The sequence below is a fragment of the Chelmon rostratus genome, chromosome 3 (assembly GCF_017976325.1).
Source record: "Chelmon rostratus isolate fCheRos1 chromosome 3, fCheRos1.pri, whole genome shotgun sequence".
In the NCBI taxonomy this organism is placed as follows: domain Eukaryota; kingdom Metazoa; phylum Chordata; class Actinopteri; order Chaetodontiformes; family Chaetodontidae; genus Chelmon; species Chelmon rostratus.
The window spans coordinates 4,347,105-4,370,798 of record NC_055660.1 but is presented as its reverse complement, the minus strand read 5'-3'; the positions used below and the strand labels follow the sequence as shown (position 1 = coordinate 4,370,798).

The 23,694-nt window shown below is 42.2% G+C and overlaps 1 protein-coding gene across 4 annotated transcripts in view; it reads left to right on the top strand.

The window, feature by feature from the left end:
- The window catches only part of lrba (LPS responsive beige-like anchor protein), a 180,858-nt gene that overhangs the window by 22,769 nt on the left and 134,395 nt on the right, over positions 1–23,694 (top strand). For all 4 annotated transcript variants that reach the window (XM_041933032.1, XM_041933033.1, XM_041933031.1 and 1 more), the window contains exons 2-21: positions 3,104–3,335; positions 4,523–4,623; positions 5,579–5,674; positions 7,201–7,322; positions 8,121–8,247; positions 8,951–9,070; positions 10,224–10,370; positions 11,250–11,447; positions 12,669–12,802; positions 14,083–14,191; positions 14,607–14,759; positions 15,359–15,527; positions 15,825–15,904; positions 16,285–16,347; positions 16,984–17,081; positions 17,366–17,458; positions 18,438–18,546; positions 19,440–19,521; positions 21,732–21,855; positions 21,935–22,127. In XM_041933032.1, the coding sequence (XP_041788966.1) occupies positions 3,104–3,335; positions 4,523–4,623; positions 5,579–5,674; positions 7,201–7,322; positions 8,121–8,247; positions 8,951–9,070; positions 10,224–10,370; positions 11,250–11,447; positions 12,669–12,802; positions 14,083–14,191; positions 14,607–14,759; positions 15,359–15,527; positions 15,825–15,904; positions 16,285–16,347; positions 16,984–17,081; positions 17,366–17,458; positions 18,438–18,546; positions 19,440–19,521; positions 21,732–21,855; positions 21,935–22,127 (2,550 nt within the window). The remainder of the gene's footprint in view (positions 1–3,103; positions 3,336–4,522; positions 4,624–5,578; positions 5,675–7,200; positions 7,323–8,120; positions 8,248–8,950; positions 9,071–10,223; positions 10,371–11,249; positions 11,448–12,668; positions 12,803–14,082; positions 14,192–14,606; positions 14,760–15,358; positions 15,528–15,824; positions 15,905–16,284; positions 16,348–16,983; positions 17,082–17,365; positions 17,459–18,437; positions 18,547–19,439; positions 19,522–21,731; positions 21,856–21,934; positions 22,128–23,694) is intronic.

Here is a 23,694-nt window from a genome sequence, read left to right as displayed (position 1 = left end):
ATTGAGAGACCCCTAGTGGCAGAAATTATGTACTGTGCCTTTAATTAAAATTAGGATGCCCACAAGTGCTTGTAAGTAGACCTGGATCCAGATAATTGTTACATTTTTCTTAAATCTTTCTAATTGGAACAAATCAGGTCCAAAATCCAAATTGTCCTCACATGTGTGCCACGTTAACGTTACTGTGGTGTGGCATTGCGTCCTCAGATTTGTTCTCTGTCCCCTTGGTCAGCTGACTGTGATGGATGGATGACTCACACACAGTGTCAGCCTCATAAATCAACTGTTGCTCTGGCACCCACCATCCATTAATGGCAGACCTAGTTGCAATAGGAGGCATCACCCCCCCAGTAATGGCGTGTTACTCTTTAGTGAGCTGTGTTATTTATCAGTGACTTGTGAAGAGACAAAAAAGAGACCAAGGCACGTTGCCAGCGGGGCATTAATTGGTTCATGCGTTATTATACAGCAAGTGTTTTGTGTCAACACTGGCTTGCCCCGACAGATGCCTAGTGGACATTTTGATTGAAATTATTTCGCTTGCATCCCCTAAAAATGACATGGTATTTGTTTGACATCTTTATTGATCTTTTTCTTTCTGCTGTGTACTGTGTTTGTACTTCATACAGTAGTTGGTTACAGTCTTTGCAATACTCCAACCTTGGAGTATTGCACCCTCCAAAGCCAAAACCCTCCAATCGTGTTAATCTCTTTTATCCAGTCATGTGTTCACAATGTGGTGAACCTCGCTCCATCCTCGCTGTGAGCGACTGAGCCTTTCCAGGATGCTCCTTTCATACCCAATCATGACACTATCACCTGTTACCAATCAGCTTGTTTACCTGTGGAATGATCCAAACAGGTGTTTTTGGAGCGTTCCACATCTTTCCCAGTCTTCTGTTGCTCCTGTCCCAACTTGTTTGAAACATTTTGCTGCATCCAATTCAGAATAAGCAGAAATTTACAAAAATCAATGAAGCTGATGAAGTAAAGTATTCAATATATCGTCTTTTTACTGTTTTCAGTTGAGTAGATTTCAGAAAGGATTAGTCAGTTATGACAGTCCAACTGATGAAAAAAGCGTTTTCTCCCTTACTTCTCCTGGGACCTCTCCATGCATGTAGCTTTGGTTTACTTCATCCTGGGTCTGCATCTGTTGTGCCCCCCCCCCCCCCCCCCCCCCCCCCCCCCCCCCCCCCCCCCCAATACAACCGAGATGAATGAAATTTTGTTTGGGTTATTTGCAGCATTAAAAAAATGCAAAAAAATTCAGCATTCAAATTTTAATTGGAACTATTTTTTACTAAAGAAGTCTGTTCTGTGGATTATCCAGAGTAACCTGGAAGCAGATTTTTGGAAACATGCTGCAAACAACAGAACTGCAGTCAAACCTCACCTCCATTGTTCTTGGATGTCACAGAAAGCAAACATTACGCTGGACTCTGGGATCTTGTGGTGGCCGTTTTTCAGAATTGTTGCTACGTTTATAAACTAAACAACCAGTTAATTAAAAAGCCACCTCAGATTAATTGGTAATATTTGAATATTTGAAAGAATTTAAAGTTGACGCAGTGAGCAGGGTTGTTGTCACAGGGACAATGGCTACATATGGCTAAATACATTATGGTATTTTAATTTGTTTTTGCATAATAATGCTATTATAGTAGAAGATAGTTGACATGTAAAACAGGCCTGTATGAAGGTGACAAATAGGGCTTGTGCATTAGGTGATTTTGAGCTGTTATAATGTTCATACTTGGCATGAAAAAATAAATAGATGTATTATGAGAGGAGGTTAAAGGGACAATAGGTGAGGGTTGTGTCAGTCTTATCGCTGAATCCCCGTCCTTAAGGATGTTGTGGCGGCAGCGTTACCCTGCTTCCCTATCTTTTACTCAGCACACACACACACACATAGAGTTAATCAGACCTCACTCATTTTAATGGGACAGTTTCCATTCCCTGCATCATATTGTTTTCACATCCAGCCTGTCCGAGTACGACTATCACGCGTTCATTTTTTTGTCCAGTCACACCTCCTCGATTCCAAACATGACAGCCATACTCACGATATTAATTTGACATCAACATTGTTATTTTCCTTATCTTTTTCTATTAGGCAGGGCTCAATAATAAAAATGTCACCACAACTATTAAGAAGTGACAAATTATGACATTTATGGCTCGCACGATTTATTTCCGCACACAAAGAGCATTACTCCTGTGCAATAAGACGAGCATTTTACCTCAAGAGCTCCTGAACAAGCTTGAGCTGGAGATCATTTCTAAGGCTGACTAACATGGTGGGGTGCAGTTACTTTCTGTCTCGCTGCCATTAATGATAGTCTGTGTTTTCCATTCATGATGCAGGCTTGTGTAATTGTCTGTGAAAGGAAATGTGTTAATTCGGTTGCCTCGACATGGACTGAAACACATTTCTGACAGTAAAAGATGCAAAAATGTCCTGCAGAGCAGTGAATACTGGTAGCCACTGCTGTTTTGATATAGATGCTAGGATGAACTTCACATCGCTGTGCTCTATCACTGTGTACTCTCTTGTATGTCAAGTGAAAATTAATTTCAACCCAGGTCTGTGTCTGCCAGGCTGTGTCAGATGCTATTAGTATTCCAGGGCGTCCTACAGGAACAAAAGACCTCTAAATTCCCTTCCCACTGTTTGTGTCTGACTCGATGTCTCGGCTAGTTTCACTGACACGGCTTCTCGTTTGTTTGGTTTTTTTTGCTCTGGGTTCATCACAGTGTCTCAAGGCTGGCTGTTAACCGTTGAATCTACTGTCAGAAAACAGACATACAGTCAGACTGACAGAGACCTGTGTTTCTCCCCTGACCTTTAATACACTTGTCTTGCAGCAGCTCTGATGCATGATTAATCATCTGTTCAGGAGAGTGCACACACTGTACTTTGAACATATATGCACGCCTTGAAGCTCTTGGTCATGTTTTGATGGTGAAGAAAGCGGACTTCATTGCAGCGCTGTGTTTTACTGCTTTATTCTGTTTACTCAATAAAAAAACACCGCCTCTCTTATCCATTGTCTCCCTCACCCTCTTCCTCACCTCTCCGTTTGTATCCCTCCCCCAGCTGGTCGGCGGCCAGTTTGACCTGGAGATGAACTTCATCATCCAGGAACCCGAGAGCATTGTGTGCATGGTGGAGCTGCTGGATAAGTGTGAGCCCACCTGTCAGGCCGAGGTCTGGAGCATCTTCACTGCCATCCTCAAGAAGAGCGTCCGCAACCTGCAGGCGTGCACTGATGTGCGTCTAATCCAGCAGGTGCTCCAGCGTATATCCACCACTGACAGCATGATCGCAGGTACTGACAGCACCTCTGCTCTTTCTTTTCTTTCCATTGGAGGCGTAGGACAAAGCATTTTCTATTATGTCCCAGCAGATTTAGTTTTTAAGAAGTTAAAGGCAGCTGGTTTGTGTAGCAGTGAAAAATGCTTCTAGCTTTAAGATATGATGATATCAAATACTGCTGAACTGTGCTTGACCAAGACACCGAATCCTCACCACCTCCAGAGGAGATGTCTCTGAGCTTTGACATCTGTGTGAAGGGCGAGCAGTCCTAAACTTTCCTAACCACTCTTCCGGTGTACAATAACCTCATGGTTTGATCCCCCTTTTGTTGCCCTCTCTCTGATGTGTTGCAGTGAAACCAGACACAATCACCCTGTACGCTCTCCCCTGCGTCTCAGGCTAGTCTGTTGCCCATCTGCAAATTAGTATGAATTAATCCGGCACTGTTCGGCTCAGTGAACTTTTGCCAGCTAGAACAGTGCTGGCCTGGAGGGTTTGTGCAGTCAAGCAAGGGTGATATCACCCAGCAGTAACTAGGCAGCTGAAAGTAGTGGGTATCATAGTAATATTCACTACACTACAAATTCTCATGAGGTCTTTCATTGATAGTCTCAATCGACATTCACTGATTAAGTGCTTAATATATTTTACTTTCTTCCTCTCTTCACCCAATGTTCTGAAATAAGAGATTGCGTAGGTCAGAACCAAGCAGCTGAGCTTTAATGCTTACGTGGAAAAAAACTCACCACATGTAGCTGCCACTTGCTGCCACTAAACCAAGGGTAGTGTACTTGCACTCTAGTCATAAATCCGTCATACTGTGCCTCATCATTAGTCAGTAATAGCTGATGAAAGAGTCTGCACAGAAGACTCCCAGAGTGCCCTCTCTATTTTAAGTCTGTTTTTTTAACTTGTGTCTCGCTCACCGTACTTTTCTTTTAAATTCGTCTCAGCTGCTTTGCTTCTGGTCGCTGTAGCATCACTGTAGTATTCAAATTATCAAAAGGTCAATGAAGATTGTAATAATCGAGGTTGCATCTTAGCTAAATTCAGGGAGTGGCTCATGTACAATTATATATCCCCAAAGTTTTTCTAGCAAACACCCATCAGTTGGAGCTTCCTCTCACTTTCAGAGTGGATTATTGCATTTTGTCTGCATGTTTCCGTGTTTACCCTCGGCTGTGTATGTGTGTCTTGCAGACCTGCTGGTGGACATGTTGGGCGTGCTCGCCAGCTACAGCATCACAGTGAAAGAGCTGAAGCTTTTCTTCAGCAAGCTGCAAGGGGAGAAAGGCCAGTGGGTGAGTCAGAGTCATGCCACGGTGATCTGTCTCGATTGTCTGGTACCAGCATGAGGAATGTGCAAGCAGCGCTGCAACTGCTGCAGTCCCACAGGCCAATGCTAAAACCAGAGGTGGAGCCAGACTGCTGCTCCACACTGGTCTTGGATCCAGAGCTGGTCTATATTATTGAAATTAGGTGGTTCATGAGATTACACGTCCTGAATTTGTTACTTTTTCTAGTCTATATTAACATTAAAACAGCGTGAGCCAAAACACTTAATTGGGGAACAATGGTTTTCTAAAATAGACTGAATGTGGAAGAAAGGGGATAGCCACAGTGAACTTAAGACATATGATAGACGAGGGGTTGCGACATCCAGGCAGGACCAGTGGCACACAAGAGGAGACAGATGAAGCGAGGAAGAGAAGCAGCATAACCCATTGATCACTGACACTAATCAAGTTGTCAAGGAAGTAGGTCAAGTTGCTTTTATGCTTCTAAATTTTACCTCACTCTCCCTTTCTCAAGCAACCCTTGCCACCGCTCCTCTCTTCATTACGTTTTTGTGAAATGTCCGGGGAGACGGGGTGGATGGGATGACTGCAGGACTTTTAGCGATCAAGTGCTTTAGCACTGAACATCATAAACTGCAGCCTTTGTAGCTAAACGGTAACCAAAGTTGGAAAAATGTGAAGGAATTTTCATCGTACGCAGTTATTCCGCTCCAATATGTGAATACTGTATTACTTTACATACATGCATCAGAAGTAAATGAAGACACTGAGTCGCTGCTGAGTAAAGCTGAATCTGATAAGTCTGAGGTAAATTTAGAAACAAGCAGAAGCAAAGCTGTATTTGTTTTTAGTTATTTGTGGCTGCACCTGTAAGTGTGTAACTGGGGTTCTGATGCTTTTGTGTGCACATGTTTGCCTGTCAGCTGTCTAAAGAGGTCTCTTTGTGTTGTTGTCTAAGCCTCGTCATGCCGTGAAGCTTTTGTCCGTTCTGAAGTACATGGCCCACAGGAACGGCCCTGACTCCTTCTTCAGCTTCCCGGGGAAAAATGCAGCTGTGAGTATGCTACGCAATGTCTAACACTCTACCGCGGAATGAAAAGATATCCCCTGAAGTGTGTTTGCACATAGATGATGAGCTGGCTGGCATTCATACATGAGCAGCAAGACTTCACACCAGATATTAATGAGCCACCGGAATGTGAAGCCGCACCATGTTGGCTTCGCAACATTTACAATAAGTCCCGTTTTCCTTCAGATGCTCCACGATGATCTTTCCTGGATCCCTTCATGCTCTCTAAGCTGATTTCCTGTGAGCCATTCACTGACTCATGCAGTTTTTTTCTCTAATTGAAATGCTTCACGCATTATTTTCTAGTCTATTACAACCCGGAGCCTTCCTCAAGCCTCAGAGGCTATTGTACTCTTGTATCTACAAATGGAGCTGTGTCTAAAACTGTTTTTTTTTTTTAAATTAAAACTGTGTGAGCGCTGTAAGTCTACATATGTAAAGCGAGGGTCACTAAATTATTAATGCCGTGGCTGTTGCTCTTCAACTTTGGACTATTCAAATCATGCTTTGAGTATTTTAGTTGTGCCCTCCATGCATATTCGTTTATTCATTAGCAACTAATTTCCCTGATGTTTAAATGGAAGTTTAAACTAAGACTAGTCGACTAGTCTGTCAGGCAGAAAAGACTCAGAAAATTATCAGAATTGAGCACAATTTAATCTGTATAGGAGCCATTTAAAAGCCTTAACTCACATTCTTCAATAACCAAATTTTAAATGGCGCTGAAATGTGTGGCACCTGCGCAGTGAGTTATAAACATCGCACATTATCTTGTAATTCACCTGCATCATTTACCACCTTCACTGAAAGGTGCCCTTTGTTTTCCCCCTCCTCCTCCTGCAGGATATGATCTGACATGCCAGTATGTTCATTTCAGGATGGTTTTCTTATACCTTAATACATCACAATGACTGACCATTCATCAACTGTAAACAGTACAGTGAACAGTTCGTAATCTGGTTGTGTAAGATTTATCTGTGCGTAGGGGTAGAACAGAAATGGTCAGTGGTAGCATGAAGATGAATAAACTTTTCACTACATGAAGCAGGAATCTTACAGGTGCGTGGTTGCCAGCTTCTGTATGCATCCCTCCATCGCCATGGTGATGGTGCTTTTGTGAGCCTGCCTTGTACGTCGGGGTCCGATTTGGTTGATTTGAACTCTATTAGTACTCCTCAGTGTTCATCAGCAGTGTGTGTGAAAAGTACACCTTCTCCTCCCTGTGTCGCCCTGCTAATGAGTGAGGAAGGTCAGGGAGGGCACATGCACGCACAGAAATGTTATTTAGAGAAATGGATTTCTAACTTTTCATTTGGGAGCATGTTTGCTTGATTTTTCTTTACCCAAACACGTTTTGTAGCCCTCCGACAGGAGTCTCTCTGCTTTCAGACTGACCTATTGTACTAGCCTGCAGTGTTTTGTTCATGCTCATTGGGTCCTTTAATTCCACAGCTGGCCAGGACCCACACTCATGTCATGGTCTGTTTTCTTCTTTTATGTTTTCCTAACAGGCCATAGCTCTGCCTCCTATAGCAAAATGGCCATACCAGAACGGGTTTACGTTCCACACGTGGCTCCGCATGGACCCTCTCAACAACATCAATGTAGATAAAGACAAGCCTTACCTGTACTGGTAGGTAACACTGCTGTTTGATCAGTAAACCTTTCCCCTTTGTTTGGCATTTAAATGTTTGTGTTTTAACATACTGTGTGCAGAATGCAGAAATCGAAAGGACAAGTGTACATTTGTGGTGTAAGTAGTACAAAGAGAGGGGAATTACATGAAAGGAGGACTGCTGCATTCAGTTAAACTTGTGTATGTAAATGTGAACACGCGCATGTGTACGTGTCCCCAGTATTAACCAAGGTGCATCTTAAATGCATTTGAAACCCCAAAATGTGCTGCAGAAGTGCAGCCTCCAGCCTCACAGATGAAAAACAGTTGTGCTTCGCCCTCCATCTTTCCTGTCCCCTCATGCTTTGCTTCCTCCCCGAGGAGCGAATAAATCAAGCCTTCTGATCATCTTCTTTTCAGCCAATAATTAATTTCTGTCAGAAATCTAATTTATACAACAGGGATCTGTTTGGGCTTCAGTGAAAATGATAACCAAGCCGGATGGCCGACGAGCTGCTTGAGAGAATCTGTAATAAAAGCTCCTCCTCAGCTCTGCGCTCTTTTAAGAAGAGATTAATTCAGTAAATCACATGCAGGGGCCCCGTCTCGCCGGGACATGGAGAGCGATGGGAAGACTCTGTGAAGTTGAGAAATGATTGTTTGCAATCTTTATCCTTTCAGACTCTTTTAAAATCTTTATTTGATATATTGGACACTAAAACTCGTGTTGCCCTTGAATGTAGTCAGCCTGGAAGTATGTAGCTGCACTCAGAAACTAAAGCTGTGTCTTCGTATTTTCCTTTCATTTTGTTTCAGCTTCCGCACGAGTAAAGGTCTGGGTTACTCTGCACACTTTGTGGGCGGCTGTTTGATAGTGACCTCATTAAAATCCAAGGGGAAAGGATTCCAGCACTGTGTAAAGTACGACTTCAAGCCACAGAAGGTACGACAGCGACAAAAGCTAGTTTGGTAGCCCAGGCAAACTAAATATTCATGCACATAAAAAGACAAATCCTGGAAACGTCTCTGCAAATAGATCACAGAAATCACATGTCAGCACACGGATAATCAATCATGCGCACGCACAAACACACACATGCTCACACAATGAATGTAGACCTGGCTGTAAGAAGGAGCTGTCACGTCTTACCTGACTCTGGGGAGAAGCAAAACTAGGAGGAGGAGGAATGAGGGCGATGGGACAGAGGGATTATCCAATACTCTCAGTCCCTTCCAGGCACAGCACACGCAGAAGACAGAAAGATGCGTCGCCTGTGGACAATTCGAAACTTCCTCCGCCTTCCCCTGGGCATGAAGGCATCACCTTACCTCAATAAACCTCATGAGGACTCAGGACTCATTTTAGTTGATGTTTCACTCTATTTTTAATGCCTGCTCTTTCACGTCCGCGGGAAACCATAAAAACCTGTTTCACCGTGGTAACGCTGGTAACCCATTTCACTGGTTGTAAGGCTGAGGAGAACATTACAAAATAAGTTAATGGGATTGTAGCTTGAGGGGACTCGTTCCTGAAACGTGATGGAATCGGGCTAAGAAGATCCTCACCACATGCTCACTTGACTGATACTCCAGTTGTACATTAACTGATTTCTGTTGTGAGAGTCTGCTCCTCTTTGTTGTTGCAGTGGTACATGGTGACTCTCGTTCACATCTACAACCGCTGGAAAAACAGTGAAATTAGCTGCTTTGTGAACGGGGAACTGGCTTCTTTTGGAGACATTGCCTGGTTTGTCAACACTAGCGACGTAAGTAGCCTGATTTATGCCTGAACGAATTCTCATGGATAGCTGGTTAAAGGAATAGTTTGACATGATGGAAATAATTCTTGCCAAGAGTTAGTTGAGAAAATTGATACCACAGTCATATCCGTACAGTAAATATTAAATTAAAGACAGGAGAAATATTAGAAACAGGGGAAGTCACTATGCCATCATTTGTCATTTTCACACTTGGTTTTTGTTCTCATGAAACAAATGAGATATAACTTGTTAATTAGTGGCCTTTAAAGGTGCTAAGATGCAGGTTTTGTGACCTTTGAACAAAGCGAGGTTGTGCCAAGCTAAACTAACTGGCTGCTGCCTGTAGCATCTTTTTAGTTTTATTCTGTGTGTATGCACAAACCACACCTCTGGCAAGATTTGCAATTCCAAATGCGGGGCTGGGCATGTGGGTGCACATACAAACTACAATTTTTCTGTGAAATATCAATATCAGAAGCAGATATTTCTGCAGGAGCATGTACCAAAAGCTCCCTCTCATGGCCTCCTTGTTCAGAGATACATCTAATCTCAGTCTTCGCTTTCAGAGGGCTCTGGGGTGAAACCATTCTCCCCATCTGTTAGCATGGAGAGTACAGTGGAAAATGACTACAGATACACCCACACACACCCTGCGCCTCTCACACATCACGGCGTGAACTCTGTCACAGTCCCCAGGATTGCTTTCTGTTGTGCTGAGATATGAGATTCTTAAATCAAATTTTGTTAGGAGTGAAAATGCCACCGCAGTGTAGTATAATCCTCTGGATGTGTCAGCATGTCAGGAAGCGAATTAGCAAGTTGATTGAGATGTGGCCTCATCTTTCTCAGCACTTCTTCGTATGCCTCACTGACCACGACTGATGGAACATTATCATGTTAGCTTCAGTATGCTTGTAGTTTGAGGCTGTGTGTTGCCATGTATAGCTAGTGTTAACATGCCTTTTCCCCTCTGCTCTTTCTGGCTATTTTTGGTCTTATTTATCCTTCCTTCCTTATTTCCTTCCTCCGTCCCACCCACCCTCTCCTCCTTCCTTCCTTCTTTTCATCTTTAATCATCTGTTTTTGTGTTTTTTAATTCCTCTTTCGCTTCCTCAAATTCTTCTCCCACCGTCTCCTGCCTGCATCCTCCCTGCTGCAGACGTTTGACAAGTGTTTCCTGGGATCGTCCGAGACAGCAGATGCCAACCGTGTGTTCTGCGGACAGATGGGGGCAGTTTACCTGTTTGGAGAGGCGCTCAGCGCTGCTCAGATCCTGGCCATCTATCAGCTGGGTCCGGGTTACCAGGTTGGAAGGCATAAAATGTCTGTGATGATACGTCTGTAAAAGACATATAGCAACACATGATGCATAATAATGATTAAAATGACTTGAAATCGTTGAACATTTTAATGATTTTCAAATCATTGGTGCAGTACTCTAAAACATAAAAAAGGAAAGTTTCACATTGTTGGTTAAGCTTTCCATTTTTGAATGAGATCAGCTGCAGTAAATGATGTGCTTTCGATGTATCTGGTCAGTCCATGATATTTTTCTCTAGTTGGTCACCATCAACAACAAAGTGAGATGACTTGGCAAACTTGACAATAGATGCTCTTCTATGTTTGCTGCAGTTTAAGGACACAACATATGGCAAAATGTTTTTAAAGGAAAGTTTAGTATTTTAATTTGAACAGTATATACGCAAACACAACCAGAGACAGCTGAACACAGCCCCAACATACAATAAAAAAACAAAACCACATAAGAACAAGGAACGTTACAAGAATAGCAAATAATTGTCCATGCATGCCCAGATATTCTGCATCTGCAGTGTCTATAGTGGTGGAAATGTCCACACTGTACAAGGTGGAATTGTCTATACATTCTTCACAGTCTGAGGAGTTTCATTTAACAGGCGGCTCAAATAGGCCACACTCATGTGGGGGCCCATAAATCAGTATGCAAAGAATGTTTTATTGAACAGGTAACTTTGTTTGCTGCGACATATTTGCAGCCGAGTCCAGTATTTGGCACTTTACTCTTGTTAGCCACTGAGATCACGTCAAGCCTGTTTGCTTTGTTTTGTAATTTAGACACTTGTGTGATACTAGTTACTCTTTATTGTTCCATGTTTTATTCTCTCTCCCTCTAAATGTCTTAGTTGTTGTTCTTCCTTCTCCTCAGGGCACATTCAAGTACAAGGCTGAAAGTGACTTGCTGTTTGCGGAGCATCATAAGACCTTATTGTATGATGGCAAGCTGTCCTCTAGTATTGCCTTCACTTACAACCCTCGCGCCACAGATGCACAGCTCTGCCTTGAGTCCTCCCCCAAGGACAACGCCTCCATTTTCGTCCACTCCCCCCATGCACTCATGCTGCAGGTAATTGTGCAGACTTTAATGTAACATTTTGCTTGTATAGCAGGTGATAGCTGTTCCCCTTGGAGTTGGAGTTATTGCAAGAATTTCCATTATTTAAATTGAACTTGTAGTCACTGCGCTGCACCGACATTAAAGCCATGTCGGTACAAATTCATTCTCCACCTGTACGCCTGCTCCTTCCCTCCCACTGCGTGCCACTCTTTACTCTTTCTTTCCACCTCTGCTTTAATGAAAGTGGCCCAGTTGACATCTTTTCATTTTAATAGCCTCATTAGGTCAGAGGTGCAAATGTGTTGGGCTAGCGAGACTGCTGCAGCTGCTGAAAAATGCCATCCTGCTGCTCTAATTATGGAATTAGCCTTCTCTGGGACTCAGATTTAGTTTGGGACTACATTCTATTATTTGTGCATTTTCCTTGTTAGAAGTAGGTGGTGAACTTTGTGGAAGTTCTCCATATGCTGCTTACAAATACACACACCCTCAGCATACACACAAACAGACGCGCCACACACAATGCTGCTTCTTCACTCATGTTGAGTTTTCTTTTCTCAAGCACTAATTGAGTTTTCTCTCATGCCCTCTCATCAAAGAAAATGCTTTGTTTCCTTTGTGAGGGCAGCTTTCGCTGCCACACAAACACATGCTGCCTCTACCACACACACACACACACACGCAGAGTGTGAAATATGAATGAATATGTGACCTATATTTTCTGCTTTGCTGTGCCGTGCTCAAAAATTCCAATCCTATAGAGAGGAAAAAGTTTTGCCAAGCCACTGTTTGTGTCGCAACATACAACAACACAGACACCAGCTCAGGCACCAGACCGCCAGGCAAAATCCGATCAGTTTCGCCTCATCCTCTGTTTTCTACATGTTTAAAATTAAAAATCAACATGAGAAACGATCAGTATTGAAATCTTGAATTGTATTTACTCTCTTACAGATGAAGCATGTGTGCAACCTGGATTTTTCATGGAAGCCACAGAAATGTGTTGCCACTGGCAGTGTGCCTGATGGGACAAAAAGCAGACTGTAGTGGTGTGATAAAGAATCACCATTTTGTTCGGTTGTGACCACGCAGCTACTTTAAAATATGTCAACACGTGGAGCCAGTTTAGCGCACATCACTGTGATGATCAGAGCAAATGTCTGTGCAGCCCGTGTGCAAATGTTGGCCGTGTTGCATGTTAAATATGACCACGTGTGTTTGTTTCGGCAGGACGTGAAGGCCGTGGTGACTCACTCAGTCCAGAGTGGCATACACTCTATCGGAGGCGTGCAGGTTCTCTTCCCTCTGTTTGCACAGCTGGATTATTGCCAGCCCGCCAGCAATGAGCTGGACACCTCCGTCTGGTAAACACACACATAGACACACACACTGAATAACTTGAGCGCAGTTTCTGTTTATGCTTCATTAAATCAGGATTTTGTGTAAATATTTAGGTAGTTTGATGCTGTCAATTGGCACAATCTTGTCAATTATGTTATGTTTTGGCTCAAGAGTGAGAGTTACTCCACAGCTGTTACTCTTGAGCAAAAACTAAACCTAAGTGTATGTAATCCTGTCACGGGTGTTATGAATATTCTGCCGACACTGTTTAATTTTGACTATTGCATTACATCCTGTAACAGCTAAGTGATGCTAATTTAATGCAAAATATTAAATTATATTTATTAAAGTGGTACAAGACCAGTTTGAAAGTAACAGAAAACAGTTGTCTGCTGTCTTCTGTGGTTCTAGAGGATCTTCTCAGATCATCGTGAGAATATAACCCAAGTGATGTCATAGTGATGTCATCAGGGTTATTGAAGATTAGGTTTGAGACAACAGATGTTTAAAGGAAAGACTGCATACAGACTGGGGCTGTGGAGTTTGAAGGATGTGGGCATTTACCAGGCAGGGAGGCTCTAAGAGCAGATGCATTATGGGAAATGTAGTGTCTAGAACTTGTGATGTCTCTGCATCTGCTGCTTTTGTTTTGACCTTTGACTTATTTTTTTTATTCTGCCTCTATATTGTATATACTGTATATGAGAAAATTAGATAATTATTAAGGTTGTTTTTAAGGTCATATTGGCCCTAGGGTTTCCCCTCAAATGAACATCTTGGAGCTGTATTTTCAGATTGATTGCTTGTGATCAAAAATCAAATTGAAAAATTTGTGAAGCTAAAATATCAGTACACAATCAGTATATAATATATTTACCTTATGGAAGGTGGACAGACAGCTCATGCACTCTTATTATTTTCTGTCATCACCGCTGGCTTTACAGGTAACGCTGTGTGTCTATAACATTGAGCCAAACGACTGTCAAAAAGAGACCAACAATAAGAGTTTTTGGTTATATATTTTCGTCTTTTGAGGTAACGTTGAGCTTGAAAGCTGAGAGGCCATCTTCCTTATAAATTGCAATCCTTGCTGCCCTCAAGGTGATGCTAACTAGAGTCTGTCCTCCTAACACAATGGGGACACGACACCCTCATTCAATCACATTTCATGTAGGATATGCCCTTCACAGTCGGGGCTTTGTCAGCAGCTTACATAGATTATTGTCACTGTCTAACTCACAGCTCTCTCTCTTTGTCTCTCTCTGTCGCTGTCTGTCTGTCTGTCTGTCTGCGGGCCTCTTAGCTGCACTTTGCTGTCCTTTGTGATGGAGCTCTTGAAGAACTCGGTGGCTATGCAAGAGCAGGTCCTGGCCTGCAAAGGCTTTCTCGTCATTGGCTACACTTTGGAGAAGGTGAGACAAACACAAATTGGCTCAGCTGGCAAAGAAATACACGAGAGAGCCATTCCCCCGTACCAGTAGCTGCCACATAATGAACCCAGTGCAGTAATAAGGCCAGTCTTGATTCCCTCAACGCCACAAACACACTAAGACAGGCACACACCAACACTTAATATGAGACAGACTTTGTTTTCCCTCAGCTGCGTTTTGGAGGTCACAGCTGGCTTGTGTGCTTGTTAGGCAGAAGAGGACCTCCTCCTCGTCTTTCCCTGCATGTGTCCTTTCCCTCCCCTTTCTGCCTTGTACCCCGTCCACCCTTTCTGCTCCCCACATCTTTGACTCCTTTCACTGACACCCTCTCTTTTTTTTTTTTTTTAACCCCCCACCTCCTGTTGTGGCACTTTCTGTCTCCCCGTCTGTGCTTCAGTCTTCCAAGGTGCACGTGACACGGCCCGTCCTGGACATCACGCTGGCCTTTTCCAGATACCTGAGCAACTTGCAGAATGGCATCTTGCTGCTCAAGCAGCTGTGTGACCACATTCTGTTCAACCCTGCCATCTGGATCCATGCCCCCGCCAAGGTAACATGAAAACACACATTACACAGCAGCACATTCGTTTGCATTTGGTTACCAGGATAGACAAAAGAGTGTACGCATGTAGATAGGACACACATGCATTGGTTAGCACATACAGACACACACTCACAGTGCACAGTCATAGTCACTCTCTCTTTCTCTGTATCGTCTTGCCCTAGTTTTTATTTTCAGTGCTCCGGAGTTCAGCTCCGAGTTCAAGGTTATCCCTCCACCTGTGACTCAGTGACTGCTATTTAAATGAGAATGGCTTGCCTACAACCCGTGGGGGCTTAGAGGCCTCTACTCTCTTCCAGGAACAAAAAGCTAGGACACACTAAAACTGGCTTATTCCACTCCAAACTATCAAGATTTAAGATTTTACGATTGCCTTTATTGTCATTGAGCATGGACATGTCAACGAAATTTGCATTGCAACCCCCCTGTTAGAAAGAAAGATAATAAAATAGAATAAAGATAATAGAATAAACTAACATGCAATAAAAATATGCATAAATGCAATAAAAATATACTAAGGTGCAGCTGAATATACTAAAATGCATCATCAAGTGCGTGTGTTTTTATGTGTGCTTTATCTTTTGCAGGTGCAGCTGACGCTCTACACCTACCTGGCGACAGAGTTTATCAGCACAGTGACCATCTACAACACCATCCGAAGGGTGGGCACTGTACTTCAGGTCATGCATACACTGAAATACTACTACTGGGTTATTAACCCCCAGGACCGCAGTGGAGTCGTGCCCAAAGGCCTCGGTGAGGGTGCACACAAAACACATTTTACGTGATGTAATGCTGCTGTGGCACACTACTGATGCCTGCTGTTCCCATTCCTCCTCTGGCCCTCCTTTCAAATACAGATAATGCATATAAAGGTAGATTTCACATACACACCGATATATGGACACACAGATATTAACACCTGCTGCACCAAGACTCAGTTTTTTTGTTACAGGTTTGTAAAGTGATGAATCAGGTGCAGAATTTTTACTTTTCAAGAAAAAATAGATTAACTGATTTCTTGCTTTATCCGTCTGCTGTTTGTATTTTCAGATGGTCCAAGGCCAAACCAGAAGGAGATCCTTTCGTTGCGAGCCTTTCTGTTGTTGTTTGTCAAGCAGCTCATAATGAAGGTAAGTTCATGTTGCCAAAGCCAGACCAGATTTTATCGAAGTGATGAAAATACTGATATATCTGACCATTTCTGCTTGCTTTAATGATGTTTTTTTCTATATAGAGTATCACATATTGCTGGGATGTGGATGTTGTGATGTGAGAATAGATATTTTTTTTACTTTACTTTTTTTTACTGTTTTCTTTCTTTGCAAAACATTGAGCCCATCCCAAAATACATTCGCATTATTGATATATATGTATAGATATCTGGTCATATGTGGAAATGCTGTGATTAGTTTATATACTATTTGTCAAAGAGCTTTGTGCTGATGCTGTAAAACATGGTGCACCCTTCTGAAACAGCTGTGAAATGACCTGCAATGCAATTCTATTCTAGGATCATGGAGTGAAGGAAGACGAGCTACAGAGTATCCTCAACTACCTCCTCACCATGCATGAGGTAGGCATGTGTATTCTTGTTTATGCAGCACTGACCAGCAGAGACCTCTCCACCAGGTGGCAACATAACACAGCTGTACTGTACTGCGTCTTCCCACCATCTGATATGCAGAGCAGGGGCAATTCCTGTTGCTAAAGGCAGCCTCCCTGTTCCTTGTTATGTTTCCAAGACTGCCAGTTAGAGGACTTGACTGAAGTGGTTTTGTTTACAGTGGAGTGATGCATAATAACTGAATCAGTCACATCAGTCAGCAACGCAGTGAACCTTGTAAGAATAAAGGGTGATTACAGCACTGCCTGGAAAAGTCACTGACATGTAGTAGCCCTTCATTTCAAAAAGCACATATTGTTATTCTTCATTTCAGATGCTTGTGATGTATTCCATTATTTCTACTGGATTTTTTCTGCTTTCCTTCTCCTATTACTGCTGCTACTGTCACGACTAAACATCACAGGAATCACTCAGCGAATGATGCCTTTATCTTGTATTGACATGTGCAGCCGACTAAGAATTCCTCAGAAGTTAAAATATCCCCTCGAAAGCCGAGTCACGTCATCTTCACTAGATGCAGTATTTTTTCAATTGCTCCCCTTGAACGCCATAATAGCCTCAAGTCCTTTCTACTCTATCCCGCAGGATGACAACCTCATGGATGTACTACAGTTGTTGGTGGCTCTGATGTCTGAACACCCTGGATCCATGGTCCAGGCCTTCGACCAGCGCAATGGGATTCGGTAATCGTGACTGTTTTTATCATCTGCAGATGTGCTTGTAGTTTTGTTTTTTGTATGTTTTTGCTCAATGTAAAAATGGTAAAAGTTGGAGCGGAACATTTTAAATTTCGGAGCTTCTGACTTGTGTCACTGTAGTTTTATGTAACACTTTATTTTGTGGACACATGCTATACTGCTAAATCTCTAATTATACTAAAAGTATTAAGTAAGTGTTAATTGCATACTTAAAACATCTTTTCTTATACATTTTTTGTTCATGTAATTGATTTTTTTTCTGTTTTCAGTGTTATTTACAAGCTCTTGGCCTCAAAAAGTGAAGGAATACGAGTGCAGACACTCAAAGTAATGGGCTACTTTCTGAAACACATGCCAGCAAAGTAAGTACAGTCACAAAGCTATGATCCTTGGCACTGGACTCTGTTAGAAATATAGAATTATATATAAAAGCACTCACTTCTAATAGTATGAAAATGATTAATAGCTTAAAAGGGAATCATGTTTATTATTGATTCCGTAGCTTTAATTCTCTAAAATCCTTTTGTAGTTCCTTCTGTTATTCCATATAGTGACAGAACAACTGTACGATATTAAAGTTTGCAGAAAAACCTCATTAAAAAGCTTCATTTAAATAACACAATCACAATGGTTTCTATTAGTGTTAATTCTCCACCCAGCTGCAGGCCTCACTGTCAAAATAAACTAAAGTAAACTCAACTTTATTGTCATTCTTTTGATGTATATGCGCCTCTTATGATCTGTGTTCATCAGTGTTATTTTGGTTGGTAATGCATGAAGAGATTCAGGACACATTGAAGCTGGTCATCACTTTTCAGTAATAACCACTAATTATAATGTGCGCACCCTGTCCTGAAGTAGGAGAACCAGAAACGACTCCAGCTCTGTCTTGGCAACAGTTTTTAAGCCTTGTGATCCAGATGCGAGGCTGACTGCAAACAGTCCGCAGCTCTTTAGCTGAGCTACGATGCTAGAATTGGAGTTGATCCATGATCAGAGATGAAAGCGACAAAGACTTATCTGTGAAGAACTGCTCTTCAGCAGGGATCCTCTTTTTCATTTCCTCCATGTCAAAAGTCAGCTGGAGCTCAGCTGATTTATACTGTTACAGATTTCAACCGCTGCAGTTATGTGACTCATCAGAAACTCCAGATTTTGCCCTTGTCACTGCTCGGGATTGATGATATTGCTGGACATTTTCAATACGATTCCATATTACTTTTCAAATAAAAGTATATCATGTTCCAGTTCAGAAGGGCTGCATTGCTTTCTGATACAGCAATGGTTTGGCAAATACTGATGTTTGCTGACCGACCTTTGACCTCCTATTATCCCGATCAGGAGGAAATCTGAGGTCATGCTGAGTCACGGCCTCTTCTCCCTGCTCACCGAACGCCTGATGCTTCATTCCAGCCACTTCACCATGACAACCTACAACGTGCTCTTCGAGGTCAGTCCTCTGCATATGCACACGCACTCCAGCCCTGAGCTGACAGGCCTGAAATGAGCCTCATACACAAGTTACATACAAGCCCGGTTCCAAAATAGTTGGGATGCCGTTTAAAATGTCAATAAAAACGGAACACAGTCATTTGCAAACAAACTGACAAAAGTTTTACGAAGTGTTCTTGAGTCCGTGCATTAATCTCCTTTATCCAATCATGTGTTCCATCCTCGCTTGTGAGCGGCTGAGCCTTTCCAGGATGCTCCTTTCATACCCAATCATGATACTATCACCTGTTACCAATCAGCCTGTTTACCTGTGGAATGTTCCAAACAGGTGTTTTTGGAGCGTTCCACAACTTTCCCAGTCTTTTGTTGCTCCTATCCCAATTTGTTTGAAAAATCTTGCTGCTTCAAATTCAGAATAAGCAGAAATTTACAAAAATCAGTGACACTGATGCAGTAAAACTTTAAATATATTGTCTGTAATCTGTTTTTAGTTGAGTTTATGTCAACAAGGATTAACAAATGGTCACATTCTGTTTTATTTATGTTTGACACAGCGTCCTAACTTTTCTGGAATCAGGGTTGTACAATAATAACCCCTGTGCTCAACTGCATGCTAGTATTTATTTTGCTGCAATTAAACCGACCAATCTTTGTCTTATTTTGTTTTTTCCCCTTTATTTTACAACATGACAATTTATTGAGTTTATTGACATAATAAATCGTACGCCTTACCACCTGCAGAAACTTGATTTGACAAATATTCAGCCATATACAACGCATTGGTGAAACATATACACAGCTTTGTGTATCTGTCGTGTGGTTTGTTTCTCTGTTATTGTTGAGACCGATGTGGATATTTATGACTTGAATCCCCTCTGGGTCCCCTGGTAGATTCTTACAGAGCAGATCTGCACTCAAGTGATCCATAAACAGCATCCGGACCCCGACTCCACTGTGAAGATTCTCAACCCGCGTAAGTGCCTCCTCTGCGCCACACTGCTCTCCTAAATCACCCCCTGAAGCATACCCTCTGCATACCTATTGCTCCATACTGCACCGGAGGATAATTCCCCGTGGAAATGTGCCATCGCTATATACAGTCAAACAAATGAACAACATAAATTTTGCAGCCAGAGGGTATTTTCATACAACTGAGCGTCAGATGTAAACCTCGCACGAGGACGGTGCACTAGCTTTGTGTGACAAATGGACACACATCTGCGAGCTTTATTGGAAGTCTGCATCGTGTTTTTTCAGGATTAATTTACATATGGAGGAATGATAAATGTAAGGAAATTGCACTTAATTCAGTATCAGAAAAGTGTACATTTAAGCAATTGTTTGTTGTTTGAATGCATTTGCTTAAATCCTATAATGTGTTTACAGTATTTTTATGTTCCTATGAGTAAATATTTAATGTTTCAATATTTTGTTAAAATGTAATTTTTTTTTAAGTTTACCATCAAAATTAGCGTGTCATGTTAATATTTAATATTATGCACTTTAAAGTAAAATATTAAAATATTTGGATTGATCATAATAAACAGATTTAAATAACATGATGACTTGACGTAAAAGAAAAGTATATTCACACATACTGACCTTATGTATGTGTTTGTTCTGTATTACTATATACTCGCGCACAAACAGTTGACATGTATGTGTAAATATTATTTATGTAAATGTATCTATATCTATAGGTATATACAGATATATGTATATATATACCCACATATACATACACACATATCTATATACTGTATTCACACACACACACACATGCACAGATATATATTTTCCTCCCCTGCCAGTGCGTCACAACTAATAGAAAGTTCAGGCTCATTTTTTATACTCGGTAACATAACAAGCTGAATCTGCGACTCCAGCCTTTGATCATCGTATATTTTCAGGCCGTTACTTACCTCCAATTTCACGTCGGCTCACAAAATCTTTTCATATGTTGAAATCTTAAGTATTCATTTCAGCAAAGGAAAGAAAACATCCCTGTGTCTGTTTTATACCGGTGCTCCCACACATACGTGCACCTTCATACACACGCTTTGCAAACAGCTTTAATCAGTTTGAAATCCAAGCACTTGGTATAATCACAACCAAGGTTTACTTCCAACCATCCTTAATCTGACAAGGTCCTGCTGCAGTCACACATTGATTATCTTAAGCCTTTATTGTGTTAAAAACTCTCTACCCAGCCATCGAAGACAGGCGGTATATATCATAGAAACCTTGTATGGGTTTGTACATGTGAGCACATTCTATGGAACATAGAGCGGTGGTCTGTTTCTCCTTTACCGTGCATTCTCTTGATTTAATCTGCGACAAACTCCCAAAATGGCCCCCTGATTGCAGTCTTTAGTAACGTCAGAGCCAATCAAACAAACCGAGGAAGTACCGTTTCCCTCAAATTAACTCAAGGGAAGGGAACCAAGAGCAAATGGAAAAAAGAAGGGAATACGCCATCCCTCCATCCTCATTCCCGGTACATGCTGGGGTAATTTTCTGGCGGTAAAGGTTCAGCGACTCATAATTTGAGTGACTAAGGCGTAGAAACAACACAACCGTCTGCCGGGGCAAGGGGGCATCGGTTAGCGCCAAGGTCTGAAGAGACAAGTGAAATCCAAGCCCCGCCGTCTCTCCACTCAAAGCAAATGGACACTGACATTGTCTAGATAATTCATCTAAACAGTCAGTCTCTTTGGTTTAACCCAAGCCAAGCCTTCCAGAAGGGCCTGAGACTCTGGCTCTCACGTTTGAAACAATACCAAAACCATTACAGTATGATAAAGATCAATGGTCTGGACTTTTTCTGTCTGTGCAGTTTTTCTTACCACAGGCGCAGCTTTTCAGGTGTGTACAGCCGGGAGTTCAGATAGTTTGTGACACGATGATTTGCACATGTTGAGACCAATGTCTGATTTAGTTGTTGATTTGTGCAGTTTCTCCTTCCGTGCCACAAAGCCAGTTTCATTCCCGAGCAGAACGCTGGCTGTTTGCAAATCCAAACTTTTTTTTTTTTAATTAGACAACGTGCGACAGTAGAATAAAAATATTACATTGCAAAAACACAGACACACACTCCGAACACTGTCTTCATATTTTCTGCCACATTAGTTTCACATATTTTACCGCAACCCTTTTTTGTTTTGTATCTGTTGATGTTTCTAGAAATTCTGAAGGTAATAGCTGCTCTGCTGAAGAACTCTCCCCCATCCCCCGAGAGCATGGAGGTGCGCAGGGTCTTCCTGTCAGACATGATCAAACTGTTCAATAACAGCCGAGAGAACCGCAGGTAAGAATTGGACTCACTTCGCAGGATGGAGATCTACATCACACGCTTGTGCACACACTTTTCTCTTTTGTTGTTTCAGGAGCCTGCTGCAGTGCTCGGTGTGGCAGGAGTGGATGCTCTGTCTGTGCTTCATCAACCCGCGAAACAGCGAGGAGCAGAAAATCACGGAAATGGTGTACGCCATCTTCCGCATCCTGCTCTATCACGCCATCAAATACGAGTGGGGCGGCTGGCGCGTCTGGGTGGACACCCTGTCCATCACCCACTCCAAGGTCAGAGCGCTCATTATGTCCGTGCACGGCTCACACACACACACACACACACACACACACACAGGTTAGACACAGCTTTGTTTATCTTTCTCTGTGGATCTTCTTCTATCTCCTCATCTGTTTCATTTTTAGTTTTTTTTTTTTTTGTTATGTTTCTGTTTCTCTTCGTTTTGCCTCACACGCTCTTTATCTCTCTGTAGTAAACATAAGAGCACGCACACACACACACACACACACACACACACTCACATCTTGCTTCGGTATTGTCAGCCTTAAACATTCACCACATGACTGTAACCGTAACCCTCCTCCTCAGCCCCATTCCAGTCAAACGGACGGCAGTATTCAGTCAAAGCCATCAGCTCCGTCACCCATATGTTTAGGTTGAATCTGACATAATGCAGTTCATCAAATGAGAAATTAGAGAGCATTATCGTCTGACCCTCTTACTCGCAGCGCAGGCTAGCAGAGTAATTGAACCTTGCCTTTCAGTGCCCATCAGATTAAGCTATGGAAGCTGTACAGTGATAATAATTTAAAAGCTAGTTGCAGTGTAAACCAATGGGAATGAGTCCACCAGCCCTTCCACGCTTTATCTACAGGCTCTCTTTCTTTTACGTTTCACAGATAAAAATAAACTTCTGGCACTTCTTATTTCCATAGGCTGAATTCAAAATACTGCTTTAGAAATTCACTGTTGATATCACATTACGCTACTCTGTTCCAATGCAATGAAGTAATTGAGGCTGGTGTCAGATTGTGGTCTGGGGGGTTTTTAAGCCTGGCAGATTGAAGGTTGAGTTAAAGAAGTGCTTGTGATATGAGACGCTCCACTGTAGCGTGCAGCGTGGTGCTGTGAGTGTTGGCGTCCAGTAGGGGGCACAGACAGACTGCCTGGAAGAGAGTCAGTGAGAGGCAGCGCTTAGCAGGATGGTGTGTGTGTTGTTTTCTTGATGCTCTGAGCCCCCAGTGTCTCTCCACACCTAGCAACACTGTAGATCTGAAATAAAACGTGTACAAATGCAGGTCTAAGGAGATTTAACACATCGGCAGTGAAGGACAGTATTTGATGTCAGACGGTCACAAAGATGAAGGCACATTGTGGTTCAGTGAAATCATGACAGGGAATATATAACACATGTATGTACAGCAGCAGAGGTCTGCACACTCTGGCGTATTGTCCTGCCATTGCAACACTGTTAAAATATTCAGAAAACGTTCTTATCTTCCCTTCTTTGCTATACATCTGATCTTAAATCTGACGCTTTCATTGTACTGCAAAATTTCTGTTGGGCAGAAAAAATGTAATGTGAACGATATTAGTGTAAATATATTGTTCAGAGATCATGATGTGCACTTTATCACGTAGGATTTAGTTTCAGCTTTTGTTCTCCCTTCACCTGTTCACACACTGCAACTGCTGTGTGTCGAGGTCTCACTTTGCAACGCTGCAAAGTGTCTGGTTTGGTGTTGTGCAGAAATTGTTTATTGTTCTTTGTACACGGCAGGCGGTAATTGCCTTTTTTTTTTCCTGTAATTGCACAAGATTAATGCCGTTTCTTCTTGG